Genomic DNA, 13,874 nt, shown 5'->3' on the forward strand with positions numbered 1-13,874 from the left:
AGATGCACCTGGGGTAACAGAACTCAGATTTCAAGGCAGAAATTGCTTGTCATTTTTAGGTATATGGTTTCAAGATTCATGCTCTCCTTCAGCACTAGTTAGTTCCCTACTACTTTAAGGAATGCTCTGGAACTACAGGATCACACATGCTGCAGTTACTCGTATCCCACTGCCAGAATCAGGTCCCACTTTTGTAACAGAGATCCCTGACAGAAGATCAGGAAACACAGCTTCCATGCTCAAAGATATTGAGCAAAAAACTTGTCATTAACATTTCAGAAAAAGAACTACCTACATTACAGAACTGAACAGCACAATTGAATCTCAGCTTAACAATTTCCTTGTGTATGGATTCTCTAGAAACTCATACTTGAAGAGTGGCATGGCCACTATTACATGAAAGCTGAAAGAAAACAGGACAGAAGATGAAAAATAAAGTTATGTGAATGGCATAGGTGGTGCTGCCTAACAGCTACAGGATAGAACTTGCAATATTTGGATTTGATTCACAGGTTTGCCATTTGCCAAAGACCTGCTGGATGAATTCAGGCTGCTCCTTCCTCCACCTGCCTGGAGATCTGCCTCACTTACACTGAGATGCCTTAAATTAAAAAGTTACTACATCTCTACAAAAACAAAAAATAAAATTTCACACTATTTTGAAGATACTATTGGAACTTGAGACATACAAACTTCTTAGTATAGGACTCAAAGCTCCTAGTGCAAGACACCTCTTGAAGATTCAAATTCTAGCTTCCTGCAAGAAATTTGAAGTTTTAGTGTCAGTCTGGAATTAAAAAGTAGCAGTCAGTTAGTCTTGTCCTCCCTCTCTTGAGGTTATGGTTTGCAAAAATATAACTTTAAAAGTGTATTTAAATACTTCTTCGTGATTTTTAACACACTCAGCACCTGACAGTACTACATGAAAAAGAAAAGGAAGATACTGTCCTTAAGTTAAATCTCTCACTTAAAAATCCCCAGCTCATACCCTGTTATCTTTAGCTATCTCCCCTCTACAAATATGCAATGCCTTTATTCCACAGGCATCCAAGGGTCTTGATGTTAAGATGTTCCAAGAAACTATTTTTGAAGTGACATCAGAAATCTGCTACAGTCAGTCAATGCAGCAAGCACTTTTTCCAAGAATAAAAAACCCTTAACTTTAGAAAGTAACATTTCCCCTTGATTGAATGAAATTTGACAGGTGAAATACAGCAATTTCACAAAGCATCCCAGACACGCTTTGTTCAATTTTAGTCCCTTCTCTATGCCAATCAGATCAAGCTGAATACTCGGCCTTACTAACTAGCCATTTATAAGAGAAAGGTACAGCTTACAAGACAGGGTAAGCTTCATAAAAACGTTCTCTTCAAAAAGACAAGATTTCTGTACAGGTATTGGCTGGCTCAATTTATCCTAGAGCTAAAACACACTTGAGAGAAATGTTCTAAGACTACACTGACTTTCATGTCTCAGACAGAACTCGGCACCTCCCTTTCAAGTGATCTTGCTAACACTCCCCAAGCTAACCAGCTTGCTGTAGCGTAAGCAGAGGCACTTGAAAATTAACACAAAGGTTTTGAGTCCCTCTGAACGGAAGCCTTCCACTTCCCCCTTACAATCTGAATTGACTGGCAGCTCTGACAAGCATCCTGCACACATCCTTGCTTTAATAGGTGCTTTAGTAGGTGACCTCTAACAACGGCCTGACAACTTCACCTCTCAACCTATTACAAAGTAAGGCCTAACCCCTTGCATCTACGGGTTCCCTCGCACTGCATGAATCGCTGCTTCGGTCGCGAACCACCCCGCCGGCACAGACCAAGGTGATTTACAAAAGGGCACGGGTTTGTGCCCCGCCATCCCCTGCCATCGGCCTCCCTGCTGCGGCCGGCTCCAGAGGAGTTCGTGTGATCCCAACCCACCGTCCCCCTTCCCGGAGGGGCCGCAGGAAGGAGGCGGCCGAGGCCCCCCTTCCCTCTGGGGCTGCAGCAGTCCCCGGGGCCGCAGCTGCTCACCCCTGCACGCCCGGGCTGTATTTCCGGGTCTTCCAGGGGGTGCCGGGGCTCTGCAGCGCTGGCTGAGGCGGCTGCCGCTGCTGGTGGGGGGAGTTGTTGACGGCGACGCCGCGGCTGCCGGAGAGCAGGTAATTCATTCCATAGGTGCTGGCTTTATTCTCCCGTTTCCTGCGGCCCGGGTGGTACTGGTGCTGCTGAGGAGACGCCGGGGGCGGGTGCGGGCTGCGCGCCGGGTGCGGCGGCTGGTGGTGCCCATTCACAGCGTTCACTTTGTTCTCGTGGAAGTTAAAAAACTCCCCGGGTCCAGCCCCGCTGCCCAGCAGCCCGGGAGGAGCCACCGCCACCGCCCGGGGGCCGCCGGAGGAAGAGGAGGAGCCGCCGCCTCCGCCACCGCTGCACGATCCCGAGGAGGAGAAGCCGGGGCTCTCGGTGCCGGACTCCACCGACGAGCAGGAGGACGAGGAAGACACGGAAGGCGACTTCTGCAGCCGCCGCCCTCCCTCGCCGCCGCCGTTCACCGCCGCGGGGCCGCCGGGGACAGCGGGCACCAGTCCGGTCAGCAGGGCCGGCGGGGAAGGCGAAGGCGACGGCGGCGAGGAAGAGGAGCAGCAGGCGCCGGGCGCCCCGAGCCGCACGCAGCCGTGCCCGCGGGGCGGAGAGGCGGCAGAGTCCAGCGCCGGGGAGTTGAGGCAGAGGTAGTGCGGGAAGCTGGCGCCGCCCCGGCCCCCCACGCCCTGCGAGGTCTCCCAGATCTGCATCCACAGCGCATTCGCGGGTCCTTTCTGCTCGGGCTGGATCCAGGCCACGCGGGGATCCATCCACGCCCGCCCGCCGCCGCCGCCGTTCCTCACTGCCCGGCCAGAGCTCCGCGCCGCCGCCCGCTCACCGTCCGCTCCCTCGCTCGCTCGGCCCGGCAGCGGCGCTAGGAGCGGCCCGGCAGCAGCGGCATGTGTCGCGGGGAGGAGGGAGCGAGCGAGGGCGGCAGGGCGGCCGGAGGCAGAGCCGGGCGAGGCGAGCGCGGCTCGGGAAGAAGCTAAGGCGGCGCAAACTGTACCCGGCGTTGCCCGGAGCGCTCCGCTCGCCGTTCCAATGTGGCGTGTCCCCCTCGCCAGGGCCAGAAGCTGCACTGCGCATGTCCCGCAGATTTTAAACCTTCACCGGAGACGGCCGCCCTGGCAACCGCACATGCGCGGGAAGCGGGAGGGAGACGGGAGCTGGGAATGCTCCCCCGCCTCGCGCTGGCGCGGCGCGGCGCGCGCGGCCGTGCCTCAGCCCCGGCGGGCGGCGGGGACAGCGGCGGCCCGGTGCCCGTAGCTCCGAGACTCCCAGAGTCACGGAATGGGTCCGGCTGGAAGGGACCACAGTCCAGCGTCCCTGCTCAAGCAGACGCGTCCCAGAGCACGTGGCACGCGGTTGCGTCCGGACAGTTCTTGAAAATCTCCAGTGAGGGAGACTCGACCGCCTCTCTGGGCAACCTGTTCCAGTATGTGGTCACTCACACAGGAAAGAGGTTCTTCCTCATGTTTAGAACTTCTTTTGCATCAGTTGCTACCCTTTCCTTCTCGTCCTATTGCTTGGCACCGCCAAGAAGAGCCTGGCTCCATCCCCTTAACAACTTTTCTTCAGATTCTTACAGACGTTCATGAGGTTCCCTTCTCACTTGTCCCCCCTTGAAGCCTTTCCGTGAGCAGCTGGCACAGCTGCAGCCCTGCCTCCGTGTTGGTTTCTCACAAATACTGCATTGTCTGACCCCTCCATGACACAGCTCATCCCTGTGGAAAACTGTAGCCCAGATCCCACAAAAATAAAAGGGTGGATTTTGAGGACTAATTCAGGGGAGAAGCAAGTTCAGGCAGACCTCCTTTGGGGAGGCTGAGCAGCAGAATGTGGGGCTGGGCAGGGCCACTCTGCTCCCTGAGGGAAAGGGGAGGCCTGGGTGATGTGTCCGGCAGCGCCGTGCAAGTTCATAACCAAGGGAAGGCTTTCCTTGGATTGGTAGCACCAAGAAAACACTGCATTTCCACTGGGTACTTCAGTTTTTATTGGGCTTGAGTCCAGGACTGTGGACAGGACAGGGAGACAGTGCCTGTTCCAAGGAGTGTCTCTAAGGGATGGGTTTCGCATGCAGTGATCATTAAGTAAAATGGACACTGCTAGTGGAACGGGATCAGACACAGACACACCATGATCTGAAGATCGGCTGTAAGAGCCAGCCTCCCAGAATTATGATGTAATGGTTCTCTTTCTAATCCAGTGATTTGCCTATTTCCTTGAGCAGCTTCAGCGTGCATATGGGTAAAATGTCCTGTCCTGAGTGTCCTCCCAGAAACTCCAGCAGTCTAGGACTCCCCAGACTGTTCAGTAGAGCCCTTAACCTGACTACAGAACAGCAGAGAGAAGAGTGCGTGCATAAAGCCAAATACTATCAGGGAATCATAGTTAGCACAGCCCTCCAATGCAGCTGCATGGTACTTCTTGAATGAACTAGCTGCTGCAGAAGGTGAGAAAAGGAGAGGTCCTGCTCTCTATAATCCTGCTAATTCCTTTCCCTGCTGCCTTGCACAATCCCTGATATTGATCAGTGATCCAATTTAACTTTTTAATTCAGAGAAGACTGCACTTGGAAGAAAAGTAACAGTTTTCAGCAGTTCATTTTGAATTAGCTTACTTTGTGATCAGAGCTGGCACTGAGGAGGGGGTGGAGAGAGGAAGAGAGAACAAGACCGTCATTCGTTAGCAAAAGATAGTTGTGCTTGATGCAGTTGTATTCTCGAACTATGCCCTTAGACTTCAGAGCAAGGGAAACTGATATGAGGGTGACAGCCTAATATTTATTACCGGAAGTCATTCAGAAAAAGCAGGTCATTAATTTATTTTTGTTAAGGAATAGGACTGCTTTCAGGACTAACAGCCAAAGTACACATAAAAGTACACAATAAACTAACCAAGCCCAAACCACATGAAAGAGCTATTAATTATTTGTCATGTAGAAGTATGTTCACCACAATTTCTTGCATCATCAATGAAGTGTTTAGATCTTCAGCAGAGATTTCAACTTGAGTTACTAATAGCAGTCCTTCATTTTATGGTTCATCTTCCATAGGATTTTGGATTGTTTTGGTTTGGTTTTAATTGAACCTAAAGAGAAATAAACAGGCCCCTCGACTCTGTTCTTATTATATAGAAGCTGTAAGAAATAAACCAGACAATTACACTGTCTCTTCTTTCAGCCCTGAATACTTTGCATTCTTGCCTCTATGATGGCCTGGGTACATCAAGGAGAGGTGAGGATGGACAGTATTTCTGCAAGCGTAGCTGCTGTGGTATGCTAATTGTTGAAAGAGTTGCTTTGTAGATCAGCTGTGAAATATTGAGAAGGCCGAGGCAGCTACAGAGCCAACATCTCAGTCTTTTTATTTCCATGTTTTGACTTTTCATACATCCAGTAAAGGTCACATCTTCAACCTGCTGAGTTAAAACTCTTAAAATAAAGGAATACTGATCAGTGTTTTCATAGAATCATAGAATCACTGAGTGGTTTGCATTGGAAGGAACCTTAAAGATCACCTAGTTCCAACCCTCCTGCCACAGGCAGGGATGCCTTCCACTAGATCAGGTTGCTCGAAGAGGTGGAGGGGGAAACCAAAAAAACACAATGGCCAATCGTATGGAGACCTTTCCAAGCTCAACAGTTTCATGACCTGTTTTCTTTGTTTGCTTCCCTGCCCTGCTGCCTTTTTTAAGAGTCGGCACTTTCAAGAGGGCCTGATTTCCCTCTTTGCTAAAATTATCTTTATTTTCAGGTCTAAGTGGTAGAGATCAATGCTTTGTAAGAAACAGTAACTCAGAAACAGCTTTTGAATGAGGAGAGACTCTCACCAACACTGTCTTGGAAGAGGCTAGGCTGTTTCCTGAAGTAGCCACAAAGAGAGTTGTCTCTCACTGGCTTAAGTTGTGTTAGAAAGAATTTCTGAAGCTACAATAGAGCTTTGTCAGTTCTTTGTATGGGTTCAAGGCAGCAGATACTATGTAAATGTACTAGAGAACATGGGAAGGATGGATGGGCACAATGTGTTTGAAGGTCTGCATTTTAAGTACTTGAAGAAGAAGGACATCTCTGAAAAATCTATAAGCAATGATTTGATAGTACACCAATTCCTTTATCTCATGATGTTTTGTCAAAGCTTGTAGCACATCACTGAAATATCTCTGCAAAAAAGGAGGTATTACATGTTTCCTACATAAATGTGCACAATATAGAGAAATAATACCTGGTGGTCTGTAGTGGCACAACAAGAAGAAAGATTATCATCTTCTAACATCAGCTTTTTCACTCCTCTGTTTCTAGCCTCTCCAGTGAGAAATCTAAATAAAGCGTGTTTCTAATCTTGTCTCCTTAAAGTGAGAATTTCCCTCTAAAAGTAGCAAGTGAGAACTCCCTATGCAAGGATTAAGTTTTTTTAAAGTCTTGTTGATTTTAATTCAGCTGTTCTTTACTGAGTGAAACTCCACTCTGAAGATTAAATTCTCAGAATGTTTTGAAGTCAAGTACAGTTTGGATCAAAAATATCCTTTCTTTTCAATAAAGCTTCGTTCCCACTGTTGAATTTGTGAGGATGCAGGTAATGAGAATTCTCCCCATATACTTGGCACTGGTGAGGCTGCACGTTGAATCCTGTGTCCAGTTCTGAGCCCCTCAAATCAGGAAGGACATTGAGGTGCTGGAGCAAGTCCAGAAGAGGGCAGCAAAACTGATGAAGGGTCTGGAGCACGAATTCCATAAGGAATGGCTGAGGAGGATGAGGTTGTTAAGCCTGTAGAAAAGGAGGCTCAGGGGTGATGTTATAACTCTCTACAACTGCCTGAAAGGAGGCTGTAGGCAGCTGGGGGTTGGTCTCTTCTCCCAGCCAACCACTGACAGCCCAAGAGGATACAGCCCCAAGCCATGCCAGGGGAGGTTTAGGTTGGACATTAGGAGGAATTACTTCACAGAAGGGGTGATTAGACATCGGAATGGGCTGCCCAGGGAGGTAGTGGAATCACCATCCCTAGAGGTGTATAAGGAAAAACTGGACATGAAATTTGGATTTTGCCCCATATGGCCTTGATTCTAGCCACCCACAATCACACTGCCAGCCTCTGATGTATCACCTTCTTCATGCTCACCAGCTCTGATCTCTTTTGTAGCATTTGTGGCCCTTAGCCATTCACTTAAGAGCTGGACTCAATGATCCTTGAGGGTCCCTTCCAACTCAGAATATTCTGTAGTTCTGTGGTGGAATGGATGGAGAAGGCACAGGGACTAGGGCTCAGCAGTATAACTGACCACACTTGTACCTGATGAAGGCGAGGAGAGGAAAGAACTGAACAAACAAGGTCTCAAGCTAGATTGGGGAGTGAGAGAAAGACTGTATCACCAAAGGAGGTGCATCTCTAACAAGTGACCTTCAGAGTGTGCTAGTCACCAGGAGATAATGTTGGGGAGGAGGTAACAGAGAGACAGTTTCCTTAGCTGCATTATCATCACTTTTTTTTTTTCCTCAGTAAATAAATTCCTGAATGAGATAGTGGAGATACAATTTTCATGTCTCATATGTAGCTGATCACAACAGGGAGACAAGTAGAAATCCAGAACATCAGTTTCTGGTTATAGCAAGACATGATTGGGGCATTCTTTTAATCTGTTTACTGGAAATGCAAGCTTTTACTTTCTTCAAAATGGTGTTTCCCTTTAAAGAAGGCCAAGTATGAGTAACCCTGAACAGGCTTAAACCATGTTAAATTTTCTCCCTTAAACCTTCTACTTGGCTCAGTCCTTCCTATTTTCAAGGCTCTATGTCCTCTTCTGATGAACTGTAAGCATCAGCCAAATTTAAGTTGTTGAGGTATATTCAGAGCCAATTAAAGTACAGAGCCTGAAACAGCTGTCAACCACCAGCCATCTCCTCTTCCCACCCTGTCTTCCTTGCTCTTACAAGGGCTGCCAGCCCTGTGTCAGAGAAGCTGAACACATGATAAATCAGCAGCTGAACAGCTGCAGCTTCCAGCCAGGCATGTTCATGCACATGAAAATCCTTCTCTAGCTGCCCACATAGAATAGCTGTGTGGTAAATGGAGAAGGCGTGGGAGGCGGTTCACAAGCCGTTCTGTTCCCTTTGCATGCAGAGTGGGATCAGAGTGGGAGAGGATGCACAGACAGCCGGGTGTGATTCTTGCCTCACACTGCTGGCTGTGTGTTAACACTTCTGGCGGGAACTCTGCCTCGGAGACTTTCATCACTCTGTGCATGGCATGGATGTGCAATACTACAACAGGAGCAAGGTAAAGGTGCCACCTTGACATTCCCACAGTTTATTTCCATTGCTATATTTGGGACTCTGATAGGGATTACTTTCAAAAGTCTGCTTTATTATGAATGTTTATTTTAGCTTGTTACACAGTACTTAAATTCTTAATACAGCATATTTTTACAGTATTTGGTGACACATTAAATTCCTCTGCATCAAGGATGTTCTATGAAAGTTTTAAAGTTGTGTTCTGTTTTGTTTCTTTTAATCATTTACAGAAGGTTTGGGTGCATATACGTTTTGGAAAGTTTGTTTTTTAACTCAGGGATTGGGAACTCTGCCTCTGAGACTTGTCACTTTTCATAAGAGAGGATGTTCTGCTGCCAACAGTAACACTTAATTGAAGACAAATCTCACAGACTTTATTTCTTGAAGGCTTTATACAGATGTGAAATTGAATTGTGATAACAAGCACAAAGAGGGTTTTAAGAATAATTTTAGCTGTAGAAAATACTCTATGAGAGAGATCATAAACAAATGAAGTTTATGCTAAATATCTATGAAGCTTTTGAAAGTACTTTTCTAAGTGGGATCTGTGGAGTGGTATGAAATCAGATGTCTTCTGTCCTGCTTAACACAGAGCCCTGCAAAGAGTCACTTTGGTCGGAAGGGTTGCTTGCCTTTGAATGACAGGTTGAGAGAATATATTCAGGCCACTCTCATGGAAATTCATAGTAATAAACTGGTTGGAATTCCTCTCTTACTTGTGTTTCCAATCTAGGTGGTCCCAGGATCATCTTTAAGTTGTCACTCTCCAGGCTGCTGCAGAGGACAGCTGAGGGCATGCAGAACGTGTTGTGTGAGTCCTGGCAGAGAGGAGGGATCCCAACTGACAGTGTGATTGCATGTGCACTAATATGGAAGGAAAAAGGAGATCTGGCTAGACTGCCTTCTAGGAGAAGAATCTATAAGTAATGCATTGTTCCTCCTAGGAACAATATTAGAATAAAACCTCTTTCATCATATCTGCTGGGTGTAAGCTTTCTGCTGGGGAGAGCACGAGGGGACAAGCTGTGAGAAAACTGATGTAAAAGTCTCTTAGTGAGGATGTGCCCTGGAACCTTGATCTGCCATGTTAACATGGCAATCAGACAGGGCACCAGCTGCTTCTGTACTAAACCGGGAAGGATCATTTATGCATAGCAGAACAACCGTGGTTAGAATTAAGGTTACATCAGGTGTCAGCAAAAACTATCATTGTGAAAGATGTAGCCCACTTTTATTAGATCTCATGCTAGATCAAAGCCATATTTGATCTTGTACAGATTTTGAGAAGATAATTTCTCTTGTGTGGTCAGCTGCCTAAGTATTTATGATTGTTCATCCTGCCCACTGGTCCTCAGCTATAGGCAGCACAGGCACATACCTACACGAATTCACTCTTTAAATAGAAACTGCTCTATTGCAATGCACCTCCCTCTCCTTAAGTATTTCTATGTCCTGCCTCTCCACCTTCAAAGCTATTATTTGTAACTGTTCTTGGGCCACAACTAAATCACTTGGATGTCTCAGAAAAGAGATTTCCATAAGAGAAACAGCTTTTTGCCAATATAAAAGTGCTGACCTGAGCTGTATTTGCATTGGGCCATGAATAAGTTAGCAGAGAAGTACAGAAGATCAAAGGAGAACAAGATTTTTTGGCAGGGTTTTTAGCTAAGGCTGATGTGCAGCAGCTGTAGGATAAATTAGATAGGGACTGATAAGAAAGAGTAATATGGTTTAGCTGGTCCTTTAGAATGAGGATAGGAACAAAGACAGGAAAAGCATGCATCGGTAAGAGAACATGGCTGGCAATTTTATTTGATGTAAAGAAATATCTGGACTGGAATAAGAGGAGCAGAAGAAGTGGAGTGGTCAGATGCAGATGTTGGCCAGGGGCTAGGAAAACTGTCAGAGTGAAGGCTCATCAGTCAGCACACACATGTCCTTTTGCTCTTTGAGGGACCTAAAATCAAGGCCAGGAACCAGAAGAGCATTCAGTCACCTCTCCCCCAGACTTCCTACCAGCACTCCAAATTTCTTGCACTAAATCCTCCTATGGGTCTGATCCTGTGGTACAATACTGGAATTGTATAGCACTGTACAACTTTCTCTTCCTTCCTTGAGAAATAAAAACCAGGCTGACCATCAGCTCTTTCCAGTGCATGGATAGACTGTGGACAGACATCAGCTGGTGCCGCGCTGCTGCGTCGAATGCACTTCACCCCTCCTGAGAGCGGGTGGGGAGGCGGCCGCGGCTAGCTCGGAGCACAGCAGCAGCTAGCAGCTAGGGGCACTACCCGGATTCGTCAGGGACGTCTGGGCAGCGCCTTCGACAGGGCAGCAGTAACGAGAGGAGCGGCAAAGGCAGAGAAGCCAGAGAGAAAAGAGGGTCTTAACTCGCCTGGTGCAGTCCAGAGTTTTAATGTCTCATTGTCTCCAGGGAATCCAGGCGGGAAAAGGCAGGGACAATGGGCAACGGCAGTATATAAAGGGGTGTACAAGAACCAATCGGGGAAACTGAGGAGGGGAATTGAACATAACTGACACGGGTGGCAACAAGTGATACAAGAACCAGGGAGGGGCTCGGGGCACCTGCCCAATCACTCCCTAGGGAAGGGAGAAGTTTCTGGAAGGATGGGGGGGGGCCGGGGGATGGACAGGGCCTGAGAGGAGGGGAAAATGTAACAAAAGGGGCAGTTGCCAGGGGAACGGGGGTAGAGACAAGGGCTTGGCAGCGTACCCAGACAGGGAGGATACCATTCGAGGGAAAGGGGGAACCAGGACTGAACCATCAACATAAGTATGGGGTTGTAACTGGGGGAAACATTACAAAAGGGGAGAACAATACAAAACAGGGGAGATAACTCAATTGGGAACCGAACACGCACCACAACAAGCTGGGACTTCTCCAGAACTTCTTCAGCTTGTCAGTACCATTTCACCTTGGGACCTTACACACATACAGTCCAACAGACATGCCTTTGGGATCCTGAAGGTTGTAGATGAGCAGAACATGCCTGGACATTCCAAACCCCCCTTGTGATGGCAGTGCCAGTATCTCCTGTCTGTGGGTGTCAGCAGTGAATCACACTGAATTGTTTAGATTGGAAAAGACCTGGTCCGACCAGGTCCGATTGAGTCTGACCTTTAACCCAGCACTGCCAGGTCCACCCCTAAACTGTGCCACATTTACACATCTTTTGAATACTTCCAGGATCCCTTCAGGGAATCAACCCTTGGTGGCTCCACCAGTTCCCAGGCAGTCTGTGCCAATGCTTGACAACCCTTTCAGTGAAGAATTTTTTCCTAATAGCCAATCTAAAACTCCCCTGGTGCAGATTGAGGCCTTGATGTTCTGTAACTTGTTACCTGGGAGGAGAGACCAACTCCCAGCTGGCTACACCCTCCTTTCAGGCAGTTCTAGAGAGTGATAAGGTCATTCCTGAGCCTCCTTTTCTCCAGGCTAAATAATTCCAGCTCCCTCAGATGCTCCCCATCAAAATTTTGCTCCAGACCCTTCCCCAGTCCATTTCCCTTCTCTGGACTTGCTCCAGCACCTCAATGTCCTTCTTGTAGTGAGGGCCCCAGAGCACAGGGTTTGAGTACTCACCAGTGCCAAGCAGAGGGAGAGGATCACTGCCCTAATGCTGCTGGCCACACTATTGCTGATACAGGCCAGGATGCCATTGGCCTTCTTGGCCACCTGGGCACGAGCTGGCTCACATTCAGCTTGCTGTTGATCAGCAGCCCCAGGGCCTTTTCCAGTGTTCAGCTTTCCAGCCACTCTTTCCCCAGCTTCTGGTGTTGCAGGGAGTTGTTGTCATCCAAGGGCAGAACCCAGCAAAGTGAACATGACTGTGACCTGCAATAGCAGATTCCATTCCACAGCCATGCAAACTGGGTTAAGGAGTCAGTTCATAATATTAGTCTCTAATCTCAGCAAGCATGGGCTTCACAGTAAGTCTATGCCTCTGAGCTCCTGGGCTCATAAGCTCTATGGACGTGCAGGTAACATTGAAGAAACAAAATTCATTTGTTGTGATGAGAGCAGAAAAGGCATGAGGAAGGGTGAAATGCCAGCATTTAAGCAGATTAGGATTGCTGATAGCCTGAAGTTACTGTGCTTATTTTAAGAGAGCAGAATATCTGTTGCTCCCTCCAGGCAGGTCATGGGCCAGAGCAAAGGGAGGCTGCCATTCCTGCTGCCGTGTGCCAAGCTGAAGCTCCCATGTAGCTTTGTGGTGGGGCAGCTTTGCTTTTACCCATGCCTCAAATTCACCACTGGCTCAAAGCATCCAGAAGCCTGGAAACAGCTCCAGGTTCCTGCAGTGAGGCTTCACAGGCTGGTTATCCACTCCGCTGAGTCCAGGCAGTTAATTGATGATTCTAGTACTTCTCAGCTGAGTGAGAGGTCTGACAGCTCTGCAGCCAGGAGCCTGCCTTGGGGTAGTCTGACCTCCATCCAGTACTACAGCTCAAATTGAAGATCTTTGCCATCGTTGCTGACAGATGACACTTGCAATGGGACAGGCTTTACTTGCAGAGTCTCCTGCAGAGCTCATGGTTTGGTATTGACTGATGCTGTCAAGCAGATAGGTATTCATTCTGTGCACAGAAACATAAAAGTCCCACTTTTTTCTTTCGATATGGTAGCGAGGATGCATGAACCTCTTTCTCCTGGGAAACAAGTCAATTTGGACACAAGACAAGTACTGTGGCTCCATGCCTGCCTGGTGGGACACAGAAGGGCTCTTTTCATCCCCAGGCTGTAGCTGTTTTCTCATTCAGGGTTGTCTAGTGATAGCTGTGAAGTTTATCCAGCTGGTTCCTCATGAGGTGGTGACAGACATGGTCCATGAGACTTATTTTTGTTGGATGGAAATAGTCAGTGTAGACTGATCAGTCCCTCTGCCTCTCTTGATCCTTCTCTTCCATAATTTACCTTTGAGAACCATACACAGTATCAGTCTGTTCCCCACACTACCCAGTGAGATGCTTCAGGAGTTCCATCATATAAATCTGTGGCTGACTCTTCGCTGTGGAGTGCAGACCCCTTCAGAGTCTTCCCTTGAACTGGATCTGTTACAGGTAGACAAGGGAACATACAAGGATCTGTTCTGAAGATGTGGAAGCTGCCTTTTTCACCTTTTGCCCTGTATTTCTTCCTGCTTTCAGAATCCTTGTGACAAGTGAAATCCTTTCCCTGCCCTGAGTTTGGTATGTTTCTTGTTGAGGACATGTTACGATTAACCATGCACTACTTGGCTTTGCAATAAGATTCTATTGCCTGGTGCTGGCCTGGAAACCATCTGTTACTACTAGCAATGGCTCTGGCATAGGGCTGGGAGGCAGGGTGGAAGTGATTCGACCTTGATTATACCATATAGGATAGACAGCTCTGCCTCAGCTTTCTACACAGCTACAAAGAACAATTTCTTGACATTTTTACTGCATGGCATAATTCTTAGCTGGGCTTGATTCAAACTCTCTCATTCAGTTTGAACTCTCTCATTTGGGCCACATGGAA

The 13,874-nt window shown here is 47.8% G+C and overlaps 1 protein-coding gene across 4 annotated transcripts in view; it reads right to left on the reverse strand.

Annotated features, from left to right (window-relative positions):
- The window catches only part of TENT4A (terminal nucleotidyltransferase 4A), a 58,281-nt gene extending 55,063 nt beyond the window's left edge, over nucleotides 1-3,218 (reverse strand). For 3 of the 4 annotated variants that reach the window (XM_018907254.3, XM_018907243.3, XM_009097595.4), the window contains exon 1: nucleotides 2,019-3,218. In XM_018907254.3, the coding sequence (XP_018762799.2) occupies nucleotides 2,019-2,836 (818 nt within the window). In that variant the 5' untranslated portion in view covers nucleotides 2,837-3,218. The remainder of the gene's footprint in view (nucleotides 1-2,018) is intronic. The other variant, XM_018907247.3, reaches the window with a different exon arrangement.
- Nucleotides 3,219-13,874: the final 10,656 nt, after the last annotated feature.

Source organism: Serinus canaria, chromosome 2 (genome assembly GCF_022539315.1).
Source record: "Serinus canaria isolate serCan28SL12 chromosome 2, serCan2020, whole genome shotgun sequence".
NCBI classification, from domain to species: domain Eukaryota; kingdom Metazoa; phylum Chordata; class Aves; order Passeriformes; family Fringillidae; genus Serinus; species Serinus canaria.